Source organism: Rhynchophorus ferrugineus, unplaced genomic scaffold (assembly GCF_030347505.1).
Source record: "Rhynchophorus ferrugineus isolate W39M unplaced genomic scaffold, kcgeb_rfMv2 rfM2, whole genome shotgun sequence".
In the NCBI taxonomy this organism is placed as follows: domain Eukaryota; kingdom Metazoa; phylum Arthropoda; class Insecta; order Coleoptera; family Curculionidae; genus Rhynchophorus; species Rhynchophorus ferrugineus.
The window spans coordinates 23443075-23468595 of NW_027472581.1; the positions used below are offsets into that span (position 1 = coordinate 23443075).

A 25521-nucleotide genomic window follows, 5' to 3' on the forward strand; every position below is an offset into this window, starting at 1 on the left:
CAGATTTCAACGAAGTTATGCAAAATAGAGAGGACTATGATAATAAACGTTCCAAGAATGTTCCAGAAAATGCGAGCAAAAATTTATTCAGTAAAATATTTCTTTTTCTTTCAGAGAACCAGTACGTCGCTCTGGGGCGAATGGATGGGCGTGATGCACGGGGACGAAATTGAATACGTATTCGGTCATCCCTTAAACATGTCTTTACAATTTAACTCGAGAGAACGTGATCTCAGTTTGAGGATGATGCAGGCCTTTGCCAGGTTCGCAGCTACAGGGTGAGTGTTTCTTTTATCTTATCTATTTTATTTTGGAATATTTTAGAAATATTACTGCTCTTGCACTGACAACGATTTATTAAAACATGAATATTAAATATTGCATATCTGAGTTTAACTATAATATTCCAGGGTTAGTTTAGATTAACATTTGTAACAAAGACTACCAATGGTTTGAGGAAAAAGCAATTCACAATTTATTTCAGATTCTCCATATTAATTCTGTTTTATTTCAAACACCAATATGTGTGTCGCTTAATACCTTGTTTCATAATTTTTCTGAAAGCTTTTACAGATGATGTAATAAATACAAGCACTAAGCTAGGACATACGCTACTAAAAGAACATGGAGTGATAATAAATAGCATTGGGAACTATCGACTGAAACAGTCGAAACAGTCGTTAGTCAAAAAGTAGAACAGCGGTGGATTAACATTTCTGCTTTTTTTTACTTTTATATTTGAATGTTCTGTAGACCTGTAAAAAGGTATGGAATTTTTCTATGGGATTAATTCCCCACAAATGTTTTATCGTATTTTAATATGTACATTGCTATTTTTAAATAATATACTAAAATAAATATAGACAATACAATAGAACTTAAACAAAACCTGAAAACTAAAGATTCATAGAAAAAAACTAATCCATGACATAATTAAAAATGATAACAACTACTAGAGCTTTTTTAAATAAAATAAATGCTTTATTTATTATTGAAAGGAAATAATTTTTAAACAAAATCGAGAGAGTAACCGAAATATTATCTATTATTGCCATAAAAACGGTCAAAAATGTTTTACTATTTATCATTCCAAATTTTAATCTTTTTAACCTATTACATTAACAATCTTGAAAAATATCGTTCCAAAATGCTGGCGTATTAATATACAATATACTGTTAATTACAAGCTTAAAAATCAGTAGAATGAAACTAGTAGAACCAAATATAGTAACTGAAAGTACACGACTGAAACAGTCACTGGTAAAAAGTAGTAAAATCAGTCGATAGTAAAACGTAGTCAATTACTAAACAGTCGATAGTTCCCAACGCTAATAATAAATAAAAGTAAAAGGAAATTCATGGTACTGGGACAGTCAAAAGCTATAAATATCCAAATTGGGACTGTAAATAAAGAACAAGCCAGTTCACCTAAGTATCTGGGTATAAAAATCGCTAGCAACAAGGTGGAAATGAATGCCAGAACTGGAAGAACCACACATTTTATACTTTGTTATATTTAGAAAATTCATCAATAAAAAGAAAATATTAAACAAAACTTAAATGGGGGCGAACACACGAATCACAGACCAACCCCAACATTCGGTTGCGAGACGTGAATGTTATCAAAAAGATATAAAAGTAAGATAAAAACCAACAGCAATATTAATTCCCTCAGAATAGTTAGGGGTGTAACATATATGAACAAAAAGGGAAGTAGAAGAATAGGAAAACCTCAATATTGTATTAAATTAGTTAATAGTTAGACTTAGAGAGCATGGAAGACTCAAATTAGCTAAATAGAATATGCGAAGCAAGGATGGAGAGGACGGAAATCGGAGTATGACCTAAATAAACTTGAGATGAATGCTTAAGAGAGGAAAAACTTCAGCCGAATCAAGAGAACTGAGACGAGGCAGAAAAAATTAAAGATATATATATAAATGGAGAAAGAATAAACACACTTACAACACAAGATGGTACAAAATGTATTTTGATTTGGTGTTCCTGTTGCATGATAACAATCAGCCACACATTTCAAAGTCATGAAAAGTACACTATTACAGTTCGAATAGAAAGATCTTAGCCACACCCAGCATGTTTATCAGCCTTCTGATTACCAATTGTTCAGATCGATACAGTATGTCTTCATATCGAAGTTGTGTATACTCAGAAAGCGGCACCTGGTGAAATAGGCAACACAACACAACTTTTGTTATACATATATTCAATATATAATGCATAATTTGAATCGATAAAATCCTATTTGAAATGAATTGTTTTGACGCAAAATCTCGAAATATAAAAAGCGACCCTTCTATTCGTGTGACTGTTTTAATTTAACTAAAATCGATATAATTATGTATTCGCAACAACTATTTATATTCCATTATCCATACGTACACATTTGAAGCTTTCAATTTATTTTGTATAAACAAAATATCGCTATTCGGAGTGAGATTCTATCAAACGAATTTACTGTTTGCAATAAATCATGTTTAAATGTGTATTTAGCATATTTAAAAAGAATACATTTGATGTATCACCGCGGTTTATTTTAATTTCCTAGCCATAATAATCTCGGTTAAGTAAATAGGTTCTGCAGAGTGCTCCAACTCGAAAATATTTTCAAATTAAAAAATAACATCGTCGTCCTGTCCCTTACTCGTCTTTCGTGCCCACTAACTTAAATTTAAATTAAATAAAAACGGTTGCATAAATTAATTTTTATAATACTCGAAAGCGAGATAGTAATTTTAAGACCAAATTATATTTAAATAAACCACGTGAATTTTATTACATTAGAACCTTGAATGAGATGTTTGTTCTTTTTTTTGTCGTTTCCATTTTTCTAGCACTGAATGAATTCTACACTACAAAACGGCCCAGAGTTTTTTATGTAATTTAATTATCCCACTACTCTAATGTAAACACTTTTATTAAATTTGTAACAGATGTCCAAGTATCATGTTACGATTATATAGAAAATCTAGGTAACTCACTATATTTCTTGGTTATTACTATAATTACGACGATAAGGGGAAATGTCCGTTTGACTCAAAGATGATATTTTAAACAGCAATGTATTACCAAATATTCCAAATTTCCATTCCAAAATATTACCTGCAAAGGTACATACTTCATTTATTGGAACAGCAAGTCTCAACTTGTTCTCTCATATAGTTTTTAACGCAATTTTTTTCAGATGGTTTGTTTGCTTTTTGTTGAAACGGAAACGTAAATATAGCGCGGTTAAAATCAATCTTGGCTTTTGTTATGTTGTACTAAACCACAGAATATTAAAATAGAATTATTACAAGTAAATTTTTTCAGGGCTATAATTGCAACTTCAGAACATCAAGTATAAGTATATATGATCATTCTTTAGGTTTATATTGTAAACATAAATATGGAATATTAAATGAATTAATAGATGTTTGTATATTAAAACAGGGAATATATGAATAAAACAATTTTGACTATAGGATGTATATTAAAACAGTAAAGAACACTATTAAATATATAAATATGTTTATTAAAAAATATATATTAAAGGAATGTATTTAAAGTAATTAAATGAACTACTACTTTTGAATATATAAATCCGTAAAGTATATAATTAAATTAACTAGTAAGGTTCAAAGCATAAAATGCCATATTGTTACATATCTCATTACATTAACTGTTACGCGTCTTAATATATATCAATACTCTAAAATTTTTACAAAATTACTGTTAATAATATGCTCTATCTTCTGTCACATATGTTACCTTTATGCAGATTATGTAGTTTTATTTTAAATGCTACATATTTTCTTTACATCATTTATTATTTCATATAATATTTATCTTTCATCCATATTTCTCATCTATATATTGAAAAAGAATAAATACATCAAACTGATAAAAAAATAATTTCTTTACCTAAATTAATAAAAATTAATTATTTGTTTATTTAATCAGTTCTTCAATCTTTAAAACATTAGCTGTAACTTTTTTGCTATCAATAGATGCAATTCATGCCATCATTTTATGTATTTTATGTAAATTTGAAATCTCGCCCTTGCTGATAGCTTATCCTTAATTTACCTTCTATAGCTTTCATTAACGTACTCATTTCTACATTGTTTTATGTCCCGTGTGACAACTAATAACTCACCGATAAATGAGGAATTAAAATTCTATTAATCTATTTAATAATTGTTAATATTCGCTGCAATATTGATTTTAACTCTTAACACACGAATTAATGTATTTATAACCTGCAATATTTGGTTAGTATTTTTTTTATTAAGAAATACATTTACCAATGAAACTAAAAAGTTAAACCACTATAATTTATAGAAATCTCTTAATAAATGTTAGAATTGTTCCCAGTACAATAATATTACACCTAGTACAGTCCTATGTCTCCAGAACAATATCAATCACTATCAGTTCTTAAGTAATATCAGTTTGTGCTAGTTGTTCTGTGTTTACCAAATATCAAATTAAATCAAGAGCTGCTTGCTAAAAAATCTAAACACCTTTTAAGCTGTATATGCCTTTCGATAAAGCAGACACATTAATATGTTTTCTCCAAAAAAATGTAAAATTTAGATTTAAATGATCATATTACTTCTTAACCGGTTCCGATAATACGAGCATAACCGAATGTAACACAAAATCTTAAACAACACTGCTTAGAGTCGGCTTGGTTGGCGCAGTGATAGAGGCTACAGGACGGTCCACCTACTGGTGCGATAGTCGTCGATTCGAATACTATTGAGGCATGGTCCTGAATTTGTGTTTGTGATTGTCCAAAATGATCCCAGTCACGCCAGTAACCAGACTGGCTAAGACCGGTTGTCTTCTGGGATGATTTCTAAGTAAGGAAAAAAGATTTCTAAGGACAGTAAAAAAAGGAAAAAAAAACACTGCTCAAAATCGATTAAATTCGGTTAATAATATTTTAACATATCCACTTTTAGTTTTAATATCGGTTCAAATATAAAATATGTTCAAGTATAAAACGTTCATCACATATAAATGATATTGGCATATTTCATTATATTGGAATATATCTATTTGTAGCGCATATTACACACAAAAAAGTAATAATTAGTAAAAATTTTTTATCCATATAAACTTTAACTGTGCCAATTGCACGCCTTCTCAAAAATAGATGTAAAATTTTCGCTAAGTCAATTAATATATAGAAACAAATTAGGGACTCCAATTATAGTTAATATATTAACATTGTTCCTAATGTTTATTTGCTTTATTTAATTTATATTTGTTCCTAATTTATAAGATAAAATATAGTGATAGATAACATGAAATACTATCATATACAATACTTTTTCTGAAATTATTATTGAAATTATTAATAAAATATTAATTATAATGCTAAAGCAACTATAAGACGAATGTTAACGGAGAGTTCGGCTATTTCCGGCTGATATACGTAGTGATGGATTTCTGTTACTACTCATTGTCCGATAAATTATTCATAGATTAGTCCTTTACCATTAAGGTGTTGGATTTGGCGACTGACGGTGAGATATTGATTCGTATCAGCGGCGCGGATGTTTGAATTGTTTAGTTCGAAGGTCAGCGGAGCTCGGCAGCGGCCTACCTCCCTAAAGATTTTTACGAACCACGAAAATATATTATCCAGTGCACGACATAAAAACGCTATAGTATCGTTCATCTTTTCAATCTCGCTATAAAACTTTGATCAAATTACTTTCGGAAATGATATATAACATATTAGTTTCGATCGTTAATTAAATATAGACCCAAGAAAAAAGATTGTGCTTTTGCTAAAGAAGTTTTGATATGCGGATGGTTTTAGGCAACAGGAACTTTAATTTTATTTCTAAAAATTATTTTATTTTACTGAGAGAAGTGGCTACTTTGTGAACAGCGATACAAAACAGTACTGCCAAATCAATTATGTTCCAACATAAACCAAACATTTATGTCTAAACGTCTTATCGACATAAACACACTGTCTCGTTCCTTCGAATATACAGGGTCGAATCAATCCTGCGATATAACAACTCCCTGCTAAACTAAAGACCAAAGAACGTGAACGTTATCCTATTTGGACAGCTTATAATTGTAATAAAATTACACTGTGTGGCAATTTTAATAACACAAATAAGATTAGATGTTTTGAATTCCCTATCCCATTGTTAAAAACATTGTCTATTGATACAACTCCACAATAACTGACTTTGAATGTAGTAGAGGAAATCTTAAACAACAGGTCAATTAAAAAGTCTCCGGCCTGACACCTAGGTGGCGCTACTAGAATTAAATAGGATTATTAGTTTGTGAATTATAGTATTTGGTGTGAGGCAAATTTTGTTATTAAAAAAAAATGGATGAAAAGGAATTTCGTGTGTTGATAAAATATTGCTTTTTGAAGGGAAAAAATACAGTTGAAGCAAAAGCTGGACTTGATGAAGAGTTTCCGGATACTGCCAGAGGAAAATCAACCATCAAGGATTGGTATGCTAAGTTTAGACGTGGTGAAATGAGCAAAATGGTGAACGCAGTGGACGCCCAAAAGAGGTTGTTACCGACGAAAACATAAAAAAAAATCCACAAAATGATTTTGAATGGCCGTAAATTGAAATTGAACGAAATAGCAGACACTCTAAAGATATTAACTGAACGTCTACATCATATCGTTCACGAATATTTGGGTATGAGAAAGCTCTGTGCAAAGCGGGTGCAGCGCGAGCTCACTTTTAACTAAAAACAACGACGAGTTGATGATTTGGAGTAGTGTTTGAAGATGATCAATCGTTATTAACTCGCATTTTTGCAGCAATATGTGACAATGGATGAAACATGGCTAAATCATTTCACTCTGAAGTCCAATCGACAGTCATCCGAATGGACTGCAAATTATGAACCCTTTCCAAAGCGTGAGAAAATACAACAGTCGGCTGGCAAGGCTCGGCGTCTGTATTTTGAGATGCGCATGGAATAATTTTTATTGGCTACCTTGAAACAAGAAGGACCATCAACAGCGACCACATAGCGTTATTGGACCGTTTGAAGAAAAAGAAAGTACCGCTTCACCTAGAAAATGCAGCGTGTCAAAAATCCATGAATTGTTTCCTCATCTACCGTATTCTCGAGATCTGGCCCCCAGCGACTATTTCCTGTTCTCAGATCTCAATATAACTGAGACCTATTTTGAAGTAAATAGTAAGTAAATTCAGTAAATTCATTTATGCGGATGTTCTGCGAGAAATAACATCAACATAATACTTCAGAATGAAGTTTTGGGAAATATTTTGGAAGCACCCAGATAATAGTGGAACAATTATTCAACAAGATTGCAAGATTTGCAACAAGATATGCGGACCAAAATTCTAAAACTCTTGGGAAGCACTGAACTAGGACGAAAACAAGAGAACCAAACCGTGTGTTCTTGTGTAGTTGTGTAGTGAATGGTTTTGGGTTGCAATGAGCAAAAGAGAATATAACTGATCTGACATAATATAAACATTATTTGTAATAACGACATAATGTAATAACGCATCATCTTTGAAATTCATAAAAAATTAGCTAAAATATCATTATTAGGTACTCATTAGTGACAAAACTATCGTTCTGCATAATCCACATTCTTTTCTGTCGTTCCGGAAAATACTTTCTTACTTACACTTCATTAACTTCCCCTCCGCTCCGCACCGACAACTAACTTAAAAACTTTTTAATCATTTCCCCAACGTTAGACACATATAAGCTAATGCCTCCGTAAATACCCCGAGAAAACTTTTTAAAACTTTCTTCATTTTAACGTGATTTTTTGCTCGTTTATATCGTTTTGTATCCTTAGCAGGGACTCATTTTATATCAGTAATAAAATATAACTTTACTACTTCCTTGTCAATTTCCTGTCTAATGAGACATCTTCGAGTGATAAAGGTCTGCGGAGGAAATATGTTATATAATATATTACATATATTTTATATATAAGTTGATGTAAATCAAATGCAAATACCCTGACGATTTCTGCAGCAATTTTTGGACCTGGACAATAAAAAACCAACCTAATATTAACGCAGTCATGGTGACCAGGTAGATGCCAATATTGAAAAAACAGTTGTACACGTCGCTTCATTCACTTGGTTTGGTACTGTCACCTGTAAATTAAGTACCTTATTTTTTCTTACATTAACAAATGATGGAGATGGGAGGACGAAAAATTCTATCTTATGGAATTTTTAATGACTAAAGCTATTATGTACAGGGAATTTACAAAACAGTATCAACACCTGACATACACACAATATGTATTTACTAATAATGTAATAATGTATAATACCAACATTTTCTATTAAAACAGCTTCAATTATTTCCAGAATAGTTTCTCTAGATATCTAAGATATCTAGATTCTCTAAGATAACCAACCAACGATATCTAATCAATGAACAATAAGAATATAAAATGTTCCGTCATTTCATCGAGATCATCCTTTGGAACGTTCTACTCCCTAAATTTTATATTTCGGAATATTCCGATATTAACGAACGGGTAGATGTAGCAACATAAAAGATCGTGAAATATGTAAGAAATAAGTTATTTCAACCGCCGAATGTGTCAATATTCAGAGACATGTGTCAATATTCATCCTATGGAACTTTACGTTCTACTAGCTATAATTTATTCATCAGGGAATATCGTTTCATTTTTGTACCAAAACATTCGCCAGTTGCGTCAGTGAAATCTTTCCTTATTTTTTGCTCTAAAACTTCCCAAAACGGTTCAATTTTGCTGAGGCTTGACGATTGTGCGGACCATAGAAGTTTTTTGGGGGTATGTATAGGCACATTACCATCTTTTTATATAGCAATAATGGAGCCCAGTAATGTGAATGAGCGAGCCAAATGAATATCACTGTATTGCATAACAAATCAAAGCGGAACTGCCCCCATGCTTAACTGTAAGGAGAAAGCAGTCTATATTGTAAGCTTCTATACGGCCCCCCCGGTATATATATATATATATATATATTTATAGGAAACAATGTAAACACTAATTCATAAGATTATCACGTTCATCCAATCATCAAAGCATCAGATTTTCGTTGCATTACTTCTTTCGCAGCTTAGCATTGCCTTCTGTTATTAAAGGTTTCTCAATCGCAGCCATTTTGCACATATTATGGAACATTATGGAACCTGCATCGTACCGTTGTGGCCGAAACAGAACTACCCAAGTGAGTGTTGGGTTCTGATCTTACTTTTGCCTCGTAGTTTTATTTTGTCTGGCATCAAATCTTGTTAATCTTTGCTTCTCATTTCGCCCACTATTCTGCGCTGATAATGTTTTACCATACCATACATTTTTCTCACAGATGGTCGCAGAAGACATCCCATCCAGTCTTACCCAAACTGGTTATTGACATGGTGGATATATTTATCTTGTCGGATTTTTTACTGTTGCCTATGAACAAATATAATTAAAAACAATCATAAACAATTGTACAACGTGGGGCAAAAGACCCACCACCATTTTGATTGCATATAACTTTGCTCAAAGAAAAGATAAGTGAGTATGGTTTTTATAAAAAGTTTATTTGATCTTTACATTTTTTTTTTCATTATGAATTATTTCATATTTCAAAACCACGCCTTACATGCTTTTAAGGTTAGAGCAGACCGTAAGTCTCTACAAGGAATCTATAACTTTCTGCGGCATTTTTCTTTTGATTAAATAAGAAAAGTATTACATGACATGTGTGAGTTGACATTTTGAAAAAGGTATAAATCTATGACGCTGTTATTTTCGCAAAATGCATTATGTGTAGCTTTACAAATTGATACAAATTTCCGGTATATCAGGAACTTTCAAAATATAGTTTTTTAAATACATAAATGGCTTCTTCAAGCACTGAAAAACGTTATCCACGCAATTTATTCTTGATATGCGGAAATTAAAAAAATTCTTTGAAGCCAAATATAAGGAGGGTGACCCATAAATTTAATCTTTTGGCCAGTCAAATAGGTAGTTGTTTCAGTCGAGAGCTTGCATTGTTAAGATAAAGAATGATTCTTCAATGCACCTTCTTTTTTTCAAATTTTACGGGACACTTCCGGCAAATAAATGGAAGTGTATCGTTTAAAATTCAAGTGTTATACATATAAAGTCAAGTTATTTCGAAGAAACAGTTAATCGTTTGGTTCGAAGTGCTTCGCGCACAAATTACTGCGTCATCTTGGAATACCCTTACAGTGATCCAAGCTTCTTCACCGCGATTTTAGTTGATGACTATTTTTATGGGCATCACTTTGAAATTTTATTAAATTATGCGGTACACAACTTGAACAAACATTTTTCAAATGTTCACCAACTGTCTTCTTGATGTTCGTCATACTAATACTCAAGAATGACTCCATTTAATGGAGAATCACATGACTTGACTGACTCTTGCAACACCATTTCGAGCACAGTACCAACGTGTTACGGTAGGCAAAAATCATCCCCATAATTCGAGGTAAGTTGATCGAGGCACTCCTCTCAAGAAGTAAGTAAAATGTTCACGAGTTAACCAAAATTTTTCACTGAAGCAAGCAATTTTCAAGGCACTGTAAATAAAACAAATTGTGCTAAAATGACAAAAGTTTCTGAAGATTACGGTTGCTAAGGTTAAAGTTCCAATTGGAAACGTCACTTAAAACACACAACACACAGCCAAAGCTTAAAATATAAAAAGTAACCATAGTACGAACTAGCATGCTTTAAAATATTTGAACAAAGACCAGTTTAGTCAAAAATAAGCGAAATATAAAAGGGGAATCATCCTAAAATAATCATGTAAATTGCCCGTTTACAATCAAATAATTACCCATAGCATTCATCATAGTAACACCACTGAAATCATCAGTTTAATGTTTAAAAGAACAATTTCGCCCAACAGAATATCAATGGATCGTTAAAAAGGAATTTCGTGAAAAATTAACCGAGGTCTCCGAGTGCCGCCATACTTTGAAACAAAAAATAATGGGTAAATGTAAACCGTATTAAATATTCAGTTTAATGATCTTTGTCGTTTTTTTTTGTTGGCGGTTTGGTTCTGTGTAAAGTCGGTTAGTATCGATAGCCATTAGCTAACTGCATTATTGAAGTAGAATTTGAAGCAAAACGAACTCACGGATTCGTTGCACTAAACTAATGGTTTGTTTCGTCGATTTTTATATATAATTCTAACCGTAAATGTTTTTCGATATTTCGAGCAAATGCTTTCTTAATCTGTTGTTTACTATGTTCTTTGTTGTTGGAACAAAGTTTCTAAAATAACGAAATAAATTATTTAATTGTTTGTTCGAATACGATTTATTTTTTGAATGAATAAATACCAATAAATATCTTAAAACGTCAACGTAATTTATTTTACACTCACTTCCTCAGTTGAGTAGGAGTTGATTAATTACCACATTTCAATTTTTTAAAACGTTAGTCAAAGGTCTACATATGTTAGAATATTGGCTAATTTCTCTTTAGCGCCTAATTAAAGTTATAGTTATAGTCTAAATTCAAGTATATCTACGAGCTCACGAGAACCATACAGATAAAACTTAGTATTTTCAAATCTAGTATTACTAGTGTGAATTGCGTATAGAATTCTAACTAGCCAGCTTGTTTGGCGCAGTAGTAAAGGCGACATGACGATCCTCCTACTGCTGCGATAGTCGCAGGTTTGAATCCTGCTGCCGCATGGTTGTAAATTTATGTTTGTGGTGTTTATTTAACATTGTTGGTTGACCTTAGGCAAGTGTGGAAAATCCGACAAGCAAGACGAGCCCAATCACGCCAGTAACCAGGCTGGGTAAAACCGGATATCGTCTCCGATGACCTCAAAATTGGTCACTCGCCAGTTGGCGGGCTTAATGACAACGGCCGTGTTTAGAATTAAGCGGTAGATTCAATCCAGATAAACCATGGTTGGTATAAAGAGACTAAAGAAGTCCTTGTCAATTTCTTTAACCCCCTTTAACTTGTTCTCCTGCCGATATTGGAGAACCTCCTTAATAGGTCCTTAGTGTAACTAACTTGGAGCTCTTTTATTTGTATTATTAGCACCAGTGATTCACAAACTGGCGCATTCTCAATTTACCCTGACTGATCCCAACTGACGATTTAAACTAGACTTGGATGTAAGTAATAAAGCACTAATTTATTAATTAACTATTTACACTGAAGTTGTATTAAAATAATGGTTTTCTCTAGGTCTTCTTAACTAATACGATGCTCTCTGGCTTCATCGTAAAATGGTGTGCATACAACCCACTCTGAGAGATTATTATATTTTCCAAGAGATATAAACCATCAACGAATTTTCAAATATTTCCACTAAAGACGCATAAAGCAGGGATGTTTTAGTAAAAATGTCCCAAAAAGGGAACTCTAGGCTGAAAATATAAATTGACAATACGTGACCAACGATGGCCGTTGGACCATTAAAAATTTGTTTTCATGTTATCGTCCAATATTTATCTTCTTGATATAAATTGGATTGTTTAACAAGTGTAATGATTAGAAATGGATGGGAATAATAAATGCACCAACATTCCTATTAGATTCCCCTCTCGGCTTTCTTCTCTCATAACTTTTCCCCTGTGTTCTGTGCTGATCTTACATCTACTAAACAAACTCTGACCTAGGAATTATGATGTCACAATAAATATCTTTCTCCTTCTCTCCTTACCGCAATATCGAACTCATTGAGACTGAAATATTGTTGTTTTCCGCACAATAATCTAATAGACGCAGATATTAATGATAATTGGTCTCTTTCTTAAACGACTTCCTGTCTACTTCACGTCTCCTAAAATACAATTAGAAATAACGCAAAGGTTTTTGAAAAAAACTAACTATCTATACATAATTATATTGTAATGTTAGCTACTATATATAGCTTTTTTCAGTGATTAAAAATCCATCTACCTAAAAAGATTTGTGCGTTATTAAAGTACCCAATTTAAGAACTTATTTCTTAAAATTAATATCGTTTAGATGTCTTTCCTCAGCTCAAGTCAACTCTAAGAGAATGAAGATGTTTCTGATGTCTGCATTTCACATTCATTAAATTCAGTGATAATTTACTTGCCTGTTAAATTACAAATTAACTACATTTAAAATCATGTCGTATATTAAAATTTTAATTGGCTGATTTATGAAGTCAATTTTGTGTCAAGCATGCCGGTGCTTTAATTTGTACACCTATTTCTTGCAACTGTGAAGCTTTAAAATGTTGTGCAGAAGACAGTGTAATAACGACCAATGCATATTTCAAACTTGTGTGCTCTTCTAAATTGAAAGTTTTGGATCATCATAAACAGACATATTAACACCCTACATGTTTTATAAAGTTATAACCATGGTCGACAGGTTAGTACACTGTAACCAATTAATAGTATTAAAATCAGGGCATGAAAAAGCTTTTGAGCTAATTCTGAACTTTTACACTTCACAAGATGTTCGGTTTGCTTCGGAGAGAAGTTCCATAGCTACTCCATTCCTATAAAGATACTGAATCATATACTGCCCGTACACCTCCAGTTCATTGAATTTATCAAGTAAACTAAACATATCTAAACAATCGCTTTCAGATGCATCATGCTTATCGATTTAACAATTTTTATTTGCTGTTCTTCTGTCTAGGTTTCTCACCATTTTCTACTTAGTTTTCAAATCTCACTTATATTTTTATCTTTATTCTTGTAAAGTTCATATGTTAGAGCCCTATTTATAAAATATTCCACTTAACTCCATTTCAGAAACAAAAAAATATAAACAAAATTGCCCTTATATGACAATTGATTCTAGTCTAATAATCGCCATTATTAGTCATTTACTTTATTGCACCTAGACAAAAGTCATTATGTTATTTTGTCCCGCCCTATCTATCAAATAAAAAAATAATTTAGGTGCTTAAAATTAAGCTCTCCTAAATATAGACGGAGTTTATTCAACAACTTTGAGTAAAGTTCAATATCGACCCTAACGCCTTTAAATATAAAAATAACAGTTAAGAGGGAACTGAGAAAGTTTTTGAGTTTGCATAAAAATGTGGTATTTTCATTAGTTAATATTATAATGTTACCAAATCAACTCAGAGGGAATTTGTTAATATTTTTAGGTTTCAATATATATATATATATATATATATATATATATATATATATTATATATATTATTTATTACATGTTTTTACTACATGTTTTTAGTATCTAAATACTATATTATTTAGCATTTATTTAACAACATGGTAAGTAAAGTCACAATATACATATTCACACACACATTTGGTCATATTTTTAAACTGTATTTAACAGAAATAGGTATGAAATTTTCACAGTTATAACTATAAATGTATATATTTTGTAACATCTGACAGCGTAATGTCAAAATTTTCGGATGCATATGGAATAATTGTCATTGTCATAAAAAGAACAACTGCTAGTATTACGTGATATATGACTTATGAGAATATTTCAGTATTCATTATAAAAAATACTAAAAAAATTAATCACAACAGAACTTTACTCTTATTAGGTTCGTTTTAATTAGTGTAGACTCGTCTAACAAAAATATTTTATTCTAAATAAAAAACTGATAATGAAATAATATAATACTTTTAAAATTAGCTTACATCTGCAAGCGAAAAATAAATTGAGAATTTAAAAACGTTTTAAATTCTCTGCTCATTAATGCAAAATGTGTAAAGAAATGTAACGTATGTAGGTAGCTCTTGTCTCAAGCGTTATACATTAAACGAAAATCTGAACTTGCCTTTGACACTTTCAGTTAATTTTACATGTTACGAAAAAATATAGCATGCACCATATGCTTCAATTTATGGAAGATTTTATTTATCAATTAAATAAGACAAACTTTTGTAAGTCCATATATTTCCAATTCCTTTAATAATTAAACGATCTATGGTCAGTAAAAAATCAAGGGCATGCTAAGAATTAAATAGAAAAGAATTCTATAAAACATTAAGTGATTTTTTTTAAATATGGCTAGACTATATTAATTATTCCATTGCGTGATGCTCTGTGTTTTTTATATTCATGTAATTATTGATGATTATGAACAGAATTAAAAACTTAAATCCAATAACGAGACTGAAATTACAATGTGCTCTTTCAATTGTCTCTCCTATGTTCTAAATTAAAAATAGACTTTCAAGTTTGGTTTAATATTTTCTTCAACGATATGTTGCCAGATATTGATAAGTTTCATATAACTTGTCTTTACAAACAGTTTACGACAATAAGGCTTAGCAATAAGGCAATTTCGTTTATTACCATTAGGATTTCCACTCCAGAAAAGTATACAAAAATTGACAATATACGACCTGGTAGTTAACTAATTGTAAAATTGAAGATTTTAAAATTTTTTGCCAAAATTATTTTTTTATTCAATATATTTACACACTGATTATAGCAACCCTCCAAATTTTCGATATCATTTTTGTAGTACAATTTGACCTTTACTTCAAAATAGGCCTGACTTTCGTCGATGACCTCTTCATTCAATGAAAATTTTTTCTAACGAATATTCTTTTGAGATCTGAGAAAAGGAAATAGTCGCTGGGAGCCATATCTTAAGATTACGGTGGATGAGGAAGCAATTCGAATCCCAATTCATGGATTTTTGACATGGTGCATTGTCTTGGTGAAGCAACACTTTCCTTTTCTTCAAATGCGGTCATTTTTCGGCGATTTCACCCTTCAAATGGTCCTTGTTGGTCCTTCCTTTTTCGAGGTACTCAATGAAAATTATTCCATGTGCATCCCAAAATACAGATGCCACAACCTTGCCAGCCGACTGTTTCGTTTTCTCACTCTTTGGAGCGGGTTCATCATGTGCGGTCCACTCGGACTGTCGATTGGACTTCGGAGTAAAATGATGGAGCCATGTTTTATCCATTGTCACATACCGATGCAAAAACTCGGGTTTATTACGCTTGATCATCTTCAAATACTGCTCCGAATTAGCAACTCGTCGTTGTTTTTGGTCAAGAGTGAGCTCGCGCGGCACCCACTTTGCACAGAACTTTCTCATACCCTAATATTCGTGAATAATATGATATACACGTTCAGCTGATATCTTTAGAGTGTCTGCTATATCATTCAGTTTCAACTTACGGTCATTCAAAATAATTTTGTGGATTTTTTAAAAATGTTTTCGTCCCTTTTTTGAGCTTCCACAGCCTTTACCTTATTCGGTGCTCATTTGACCACGTCTAAACTTAGCATACCAATCCTTAATGGTTGATTTTCCTGGGGCAGGGTTCAGAAACTCGCCATCAAGCCAAGTCCTTGCTTCGTACTTTTTCCCTTCAAAAAGCAATATTTTATCAATTCCTTTTTATCCATTTTTTTCACAATAACAATAATTGCTTCACTCGAAATGCTATAATTTACAAACCAATGATCCGACTGCTGTCAAATTTATACACGCATCTTTTGAGGGTTAGGGCTAACTAAAAAACATATGAATTTAATTCTAATAGCGCCAGCTATTTGTCAGACGGGACTTTTCAATTGACTTGTTATTTTAAGTCTTTAAAGGTGATAAAATTTAACAAATTCCAAAAGGACCAAAAATTACTTACAACAAATCTGTGTGATGTATTTGAAGAGCACACTTTCATCCAGAGCTGAAATGGCTTATAGCATATTTGTTAAATGTTTTAGAAAATTGCTTTTTTATATTCATACCTTAATAGAAAGTCATTCCTTTATAGAATTTTAAACCTAAAGAGATTATCAAAGTAAGATAAGCTTTTAGTCAATAATGTGACTAATACCGTGAATAATCACAAAAAGACCGAACTTACAGAATGTCTTTCACACTCATGTGAGGTCCCTTCGGACCAATTATTTAGCTAAATACTTTAGCTAAACACTTTTTCTCTTACACCAAACGATATTCAGTACATAACTTGCAAAGTTACAAAATATAAAATATATTAATTTAATTTAAAAAGAAATAGGTACGGTAATTATAAATTTTATGAATCTGGTGAATATTTTGGTTCGGACATTTTGCAAAATTTTGAACTTATTTTACAAGCACACCCACACTTAATATGTTTCACATGTTGCAATGACAAAAAACCCGTAAATACCTGTATTCTTTGAAAATCTCAAAACACGTGTTCATATACAAAATAGAAATAAATAGGGAATAGCAAAAATATTAATTTCGATCACTTTTTCATCACAATATTATACATTAATACTACGGTGAAAATATTATCATTTCCAACTTTTATTATGTCTTTCTTTTAGGTTTGATATTATATTTCTCTTATACTCACTCATATAGTTCGTATTTAATATAGTTCAAAAGGTTTTCTACCACATACAAACTAAAGCAAAAACACATATAGACGCAGACTAAAATATTTCAGATCTAAAATACTGATTACAAAAACTCAACGCCGTCTGGAACCCAGAGAGAGATAATATCGAAACAAAATATTCTTTCGCGCTACATTTTATTTGGGTATAGAAGATTTACATTTATATAAAGGATAGAGACACTTCCATAGGAAGTGCTATATACATAATTCTGCATTAGATATTTTTTACTTCTTACCATTTATTATTTACGTTAATTTTTATAAATTCCTGTGCAGAATTTATATCAAAATGTTTTAATTTTTATCGCGTTATTATTTTGTATGTGTAATACCTCCATTAAAATGATGAACCCACGTCATCTATATTTATGAAGGCAAAACCTCGAAAAGTTAACACAGCAACAGTCATTTCATCAGAGTTCATTTTGGCATTTAACAAAATTCCAAAATAGTCAATTCGGTAAAATTCATTTAGCAAAATATAAGCAGAAAGCGAGATACTGTCTGATTTTAAAACTATTTACAATCTCTAATGGGCAACGCCTTACATATTGTGATGACGTGAATTCCCTGTTAGGTTGAATGGACTATATAAAAATATCTATATCTTTTAAACTTAGTTCTTGTTTCCTTCGATGCAATGATTCCTTGTAAATTCGTTTTGATATTACTGTATATCTCCTTAGTTTGTTTTACTACTAACTGTATACATCTTTCTTGATAAAACTACATTTAGTCACTACATTCTCCTTAATACATTTGCCATATCTGCAAAAGAGTTAATATTATTTATCTCCTCATAGATTTTATTCAGAATTTCATGTATATTCTGAACAATAAGTTTTCATACCCTATAATACAATTTCCTACAGTTAAAGTGTATTAATTATATACTGACCTTTAGTTCTCTCCTCTTTCATCACCCTGTTTTGGTAATTGTCATCATTAAATCATAAACCAACATTCATAAATTTTTATTCAATCACTTTCACAAACACTAATCAAGTAACTAACTAAGCGATTTATTTCCAATCTATCAAAACCTTGCTTGGAATTTGTCAATTTCTTCTTCAGTGTGCCTGATCGGGCTCATCCAAAACGATGGCGTTATTTTCAACAATGCCTCTTTCCATAAATCTAGACAGTTATGGTTTGAATAGCCTCCTCGACCTGAATGTCCATTGTAATAATTCTTTGCAATACCCCATATCAACTCAATTGGATTAAATATGTAATCAAAGAGATTAAGACGTGATACTCTTTGGCCATAACATTCAGAAATCTGATATATCATGTATCTTTTCTCAAGCTGATTTCCAATAAAGTAATTTGCATAAAACGCAATTTAATATTTCTTTTATATATACCGAATAACAATTTGAAATAGTTCATTCTTTAACACTGTCTCTTCAAATTTATTTTATATACTTTAAGCCATTCCTTAATTGCAGCCTTTGTTGATGCACATGTTGGGATGTTCTCCACCAATATACTACGATATGGTGCATTATCCATAAAAATAACTGATTGTTTATTTCTATATGGTAGTTATCCTTGGACTTAGAAGAAAACACTAAATCTACACCAGGAATTTAACCATTCCTGTTTCCAGCATGAAAAACTATATGTCTGCATTGAATTATTAATAAATGTTATGACTAAAAAAACCTAATTGATAGTTATTCCAATATTTTCTTCCATCAACTTTTGTTGTATTTACACTATATTTGTTATCAAGAGTGTTTGTCATGATGAACCCAAGGTGCCATTCTGAAATATTCATGTCTCATCTTAATACACAAATTGAAATATAATATTTTTTCCTTCTATTTAAAAATTGTATTCTTTTAAAAGCAATGTTCGGAAGTTCCATGGGATTTAACCCTTCGTGGGTTAACTTTATTCTACTGAATCCTACATTACCCAACATTATATGAAGTTGATCTCCGATACAGCTAACATCAAGTTGACCTTTTTTTTATGCAAGGCTGTTTTTTGGTCAATTTAATGTTATATTGTTTTTTATTTTTTGACATATTTTAGTGGCCGTGCCAATAGTAATATCCAGTGCAGCTGCAACGCAAATATTTTCAATAAAAACCGCGGCGATTTAACTTTTATTAAAATAAAGCGTTAAAACAACGTTTGCCGTTGCAACGCTGTACGTTGTAGTTATAATAATTTGAAGAATTTTGCAGACATTTGCTCATTCGCTTAGATTTTCGAACTTCTCAAACAGAATTCCATCTCTCTCTAAATAGAATAAAATGAGAAGGAAAATATTGTCTGATTAAAAAACGAATTTACAATTTTTGACAGACACATATTGATGACGCGCGTTACTACTGTTTTGATGATACTACAGGTAATTTATGAAACGTGTAAAGTTTAAAACAATAACTTCTTACAAACTATACGAAAATTACAACTAGATTAGAAAATGAGATCAAATTTTAAACTATTAATGCAAAGCAAAAATGGTGGTATTTGAATTATTTGAAATTAAGCGCCATACTAAAATCCAAATAGAATGAAAGTGTTTTATTTAGTATCTCATCAAATGTAATAACTTTTTCTTTTACATTATTCCTTAACGCTACAAATAACTAGTTTCAATCTACTGCTGGTATAATTATTTTCACGAAATAGCAAGTTAAATCCTCAGCGTTAAGTATTTAGCTGGTTCTTAACGAGATAGGCTAGATTAATAAACATGGGTCAAGTGGCCAATTGCAACTTCCTTGTTTGTTTATCTCCAGTCGAGAGCGGAAATATATTAGCAATGCAAGCTTAGTAGTTAATGCTATTACTAAACTGGCAACTAGTTTACAAGTTCTTGTATTATGTTTCCGTAGTAATATTGATTGATTTTTGAATACTCTTAGTGAAATATTTTATTAGACCTCTTAAATGTTTTAAGTTGTTTATCTATTGATTTACAATGTAATAAATAAAATGTAGTTCGGATTCGCATTTTTAAACGCCTGTTTATTATAAAGATACATGCATAATATCAAACATCTTCTAGTTACTAAAGATAGGACTTTATTTGTTATTCAGCAATCATTATGATTCTTAAACCTGGAAAAAAATCAGAAGATGTCTTTTCTTATCGTCCTATAAGCCTTTTATCTGTGTTCTCTAATCTATTCGAAAAATTAAACATTAAGAGGCTTAAAATAGTCGCAGAGGATAGAATTATTATTCCAGACCATCAATTTGGAATCCGTAATAAACACGGAACAATAGAACAAATACATAAATAAGTCAACCATGAACTTCCGCAAGCAGGCAACGTTAAATACCTGGGAATGCATTTCGATCTACGTTTGACATGGTAAAAAACATATAGTTACAAAACGTAAGCAGCTTGGGCTTAAACTAAACCAAATGTATAGGCTGATAGGGCTTAGACCTAAATTATCATTAGATAATAAGGTTTTGCTGTATAAGTTAATACTTAAGCCCACTTGGACCTATGGTATTGAACTGTGGGGTACTACAAGCAAATCTAACATAGATTTCCTCCAGAGATTCCAGAATAAGGTGATGCGAGTCATCGTCGATGCCCCATATTACGTGTCCAACAAACTGATTCAGCGTGATATCCCCATAGAACCCATAACGAGTCTGCTTCGTAGTGTTAGTGCGAAGTACTCTGAAAGACTATTAGTGCATCCCAATGCACTCGCCAAACAATAAATGTGCGCGATGACAGTAAAGTGCGTAGGCCCGAACGCATACTGCCATACGAACTTATTAATTAGACACATAATTAGACACATAGAGTGAGATTTAATAATCTCTAAAATAAGCTACAATATTTTTTAGAATAAGTTAGGATAGACTTTAAAATAAGTATAGTACCTAGAATAAGATTTAGATGATAAATTGTAAAGTAGATCACCTACTGAAGTGATCTACTACATGTCAGGATAGTTATATTATATAACTAATATCATATAATAATACTTATTGCCCATGGGCAGATTGTTGACGTTCTGGGAGATTAATAAAAAAAAGTTTTGTTTAGATGTGAAAATCAATTTCGTTTATTATTATTGGGCCTATAAATTATTTTTAATTGTTTTTTTAATTTAAAGCTTTAGTGTAAAAAATAGATAAAAATTATTTTATTAAAGGTACTGTCCGTCGATAGGTACTTTTTTCCATCTTTCAGGCAATCTGCGGATTCCATCTCCAAAGAACGATGTTTCTTTTGAGGCTATCCACGATTGGACCCATTTTTTGGTACCTCTTAAGTGAAGCGTTGCTCACACAAGTCACGACTCAAATATCGGAGCATTTTGTAATCAGGAGTAAGGAGCAAGTTGTGGAGAATACGGCGGATACAGCACCATTTCCCATTTTAATATTTCCAAGTAGATTTTCACAGGTTTTGCAACATTTGTTGTTGTATCTTTGCTCGTTTTCCGGTCATTTTTGATGCAGTGCTCTGCTCAAAGGTGTACATTGTTTTCGATAGCGATTTGATTCATGATTGATGATTTCGTAGAGTATTGCCCTCAAATATACATCTTTTAAATTTTTTGATCAGGTTGCTGAGGGTAGAAATTCTCATCACCCTGTCTTTAACAAGTAACAATTTGAAATAGTTCACATTTAAGCATAGCTTCTTAAAGGCTTCTTTTATATACTGTAAGCCATTCCTTAATTGCAAAATTTGTTTGATGAAATTGTTGGGATTTTCTTCACCAGTGTACTATGGTATGATCTATAACAAAACTAATTGTTCCTTCAAGTTCTTTAAGAACTTATTTTCAAATTAGAGCAAAACCATGTCAGTGCAAGTGGTTCATTTCTCTATAGTAATAACCCTTGAACTCATCTAGATAAACAAATTTAAATAACAAGCCTTGATCAATTATATTCTTTTTAAATTTGCATTATTTTAAAAGTAATGTTTCAAGTTCCGTTGGATATTTGCATGGGTTATCTTTATACCATTTAAATCCCATGTTACCCAACGGTGTATGCGAGGATGTTTTACATCGCTCGAAGAGCTGTATATCTCTAAGCTTTTCGCAAATGATTTCCGGACCAACAATTTCCATTTCATATAATTAATATTTGGTAGTGCTAACCTGAGGCCCACTTTGTTATCTGTTCAATATTCTAAATAACTTTACAGATTATTGGGAATCGAACGACTTGCATTGCTTCTCTTTTTAACTATAATAAAATGAGAAAATAGTGTCTGATTCTGACACGAAATTACAAAGTGCTGCAAGCAATACATTATTCATCTGGGCGGGAGTTCACTGTTATTTTGAATAAACTATAGTTGTTTCAACATACTACTTTTAATAAATCACATAAAATGTGATTAAACCATGACACGAGTTCATGTTGGTGTACTAAATGTAAAATCATATATTAATTATATATTTATCATATATTACATAAAATAAAAATTTAGCATTAGATAGGGATAGCAATACTATCTAACATAATATGTTATACTAACACAACCCTCCATACTGCAAAATAATCGAATATTTGCATTAACATCTAGTTTAATTATTCTAATACCAGCAAAATATACTTAATTAAAAATGATCGTTTATATTTTACATACTTATTATTAGCGTTGGAAACTATCGATTGAAAATAGTCCAACAGTCGATAGACAAAAAACTAGCCTAAATATTAATTAATATTTTCAGTCAAATGCACGGTTTGACTGTTTTTTTTTTCAATTCGTGATGTCAGAGGAAGATGTACGAACCCTTTTCTGTCATAAAGACGAAGATAATTGCTTGAAGCAGTTAATTTTATATGGGCTTATATTTTCCAATGGTAGTAAAACGATAGTAAATAGTAACAATATCAGTCGGACCGAAAATAGCGACTGAAACAGTCACTGGTAAAAAGTAATAAAATCAGTCGAACCAAAATAGCGACTGAAACAGTCGATAGTAAATTATTAAAGTAGTCAATTATTAAACAGTTGATAGTCGTTTTCAGACGATAGCTCTCAATGCTACTTATTATATGTAATATTGCAGTACCTTTACGTCGTTCTTTCTTAGTCTGTATACTTTAGTTTTCTTAAATAACATAGACCAATATATCCTTAAATCGACTCAACAAAACCTTAGTGGTTAACAAACCAAAAAGACAATCTTTCTCAGGAAAGTTTTCGACTAAAATACCTGTCATATATACGACGCTATTATAAGGCAAAACTTGATACAATAGAGTCAAAATTGTATCTGATTTTAATCATTATATAACAATGTTTCCGTATGCAATTAGAATATCAGTATTATGCGAAAACTTTATACGTACGTTCTTACGACCTAAAACAGTTAATCAATTTTCCAACAAGGCATACATTTAATATACTAATGAAAGTACGAAGTTGTCGACATTAGACACCTGTATAGTTTTGGTCTTGTCGAAAACTTGCACCGAATAATTTCAAGATTCACTGCAGTTTCGGAACTTTGAATTAGACTTGGGGAATAGTTTTCATCGGAGCATCAATTTATACGAAATGATAGCCGTGAACTTCTGAGATGATTATCGGCAAGTTGCTTTTGAAATATGATTAATTATATTTCGTTAATTAGAAACCGAACGGGACGTTGTTATTGTTTCATTTTAGTTCGAAACGAACAACAAACTGAATAGTTCCGATTTATATATGAGGGAAGTTCTAAAATTGTCATGATAACTAAATGGCGACTGTATGAAATTTTTTTTAAAAGCTGAAATATGATGACACTTTAGTGTTTAGTTGTTTTTTAGGCCTTGAGTAACAGATTAATTGAAGAGTCCCCGGCCTACCATAGTAAAACCCTTTTTTTTTGGCAAATTTTTTCTTATTCAAAATAATTCCCTTCAAGGGTGATACACTGATTATAGCGACCCTCCAACTTTTCGATAGCATTTTTGTAGTACGATTTGTCCTTTGCTTTAAAATAGGCCTCACTTACGGCGATCACCTCTTCATTCGACGAAAATTCCTTCCCAGCGAGCTTGCTTTTGAGATCTGAAAACAGAAACACTTGAGAAAAGAAAATAGTCGCTGGGGGCCAGATCTGGAGTATACGGTGGATTCGAAGCCCAATTCATGGATTTTTGGCATCGTTTTCACTGACTTGTGACACGGTGCATTTTCTTGGCAAAGCAGCACTTTCTTTTTCTGCAAATGCGACCATTTTTCGGCGATTTCGTCCTTCAAACGGTCGAGTAATGCTATGTAATAGTCACTGTTGATGGTCCTTCCTTTTTCAAGCTAGTCAATGAAAATTGTTCCATGCGCATCCCAAAATACAGACGCCATAAACCTGCCAACCGACTGTTGCGTTTTCCCACGCTTTGGAGCGGTTTCATCATGTGCAGTCCACTCAAATGACTGTCGATTGGACTTCGGAGTGAAATGATGGAGCCATGTTTCATTCATTGTCACATATCGACGCAGAATCTCAGGTTTATTACGCTTTATCGACTTCAAACACTACTCCGAATCATCAACTCGTCGTTGTTTTTGGTCAAAAGTGAGCTCGCGCGGCACGCACCTTACACAGAGCTTTCTCATACCCAAATATTCGTGAATTATATGATGTACACGTTCAGTTGATATCTTGTCTGCTATTTAATTAAATTTCAATTTACGGTCATTCAAAATCATTTTGTGGATTTTTTAATTGTTTTCGTCAGTAACGACCTCTTTTGGGCGTCCACTGCGTTCGCCCTCTTCGGTGCTCATTTCACCACGTCTAAACTTAGCATACTAATCCTTGATGGTTGATTTCAAGCCAAGTTTTTGCTTCAACTGTATTTTTCCCTTCAAAAAAATTTCAAAAGTTGCTTCACTCAAAATGCTATAATTCACAAAGTAAATATCCGACAGCTGTCAGATTTAAACACGCTTTTTTTGAGGGTGTGGGCTAACTAAAGATATTTGTGTCAGGCCGGGAACTTTTCAATTGACCTGTTATTTGTTTTGATATTTTATTTATCCGTAAAGTATTTCAAAAGAAACTAATAACTAGTAACTAAGATTGATTAGTATCTTTATATATTAATCCGCTTACCGAAAATTTTGCCTCCCTTTTTGACGAAAACGGTTGCAACTGGAGGCATGAAACTGTCATTGTTAAAG

At 31.8% G+C, this 25521-nt stretch overlaps 1 protein-coding gene across 1 annotated transcript in view; it reads left to right on the top strand.

Annotated features, from left to right (window-relative positions):
* The window catches only part of Ace (Acetylcholine esterase), a 331041-nt gene that overhangs the window by 262357 nt on the left and 43163 nt on the right, over positions 1-25521 (top strand). Inside the window, exon 4 of the mRNA XM_076394392.1 lies at positions 115-278. Within this exon, the coding sequence (XP_076250507.1) occupies positions 115-278 (164 nt within the window). The remainder of the gene's footprint in view (positions 1-114; positions 279-25521) is intronic.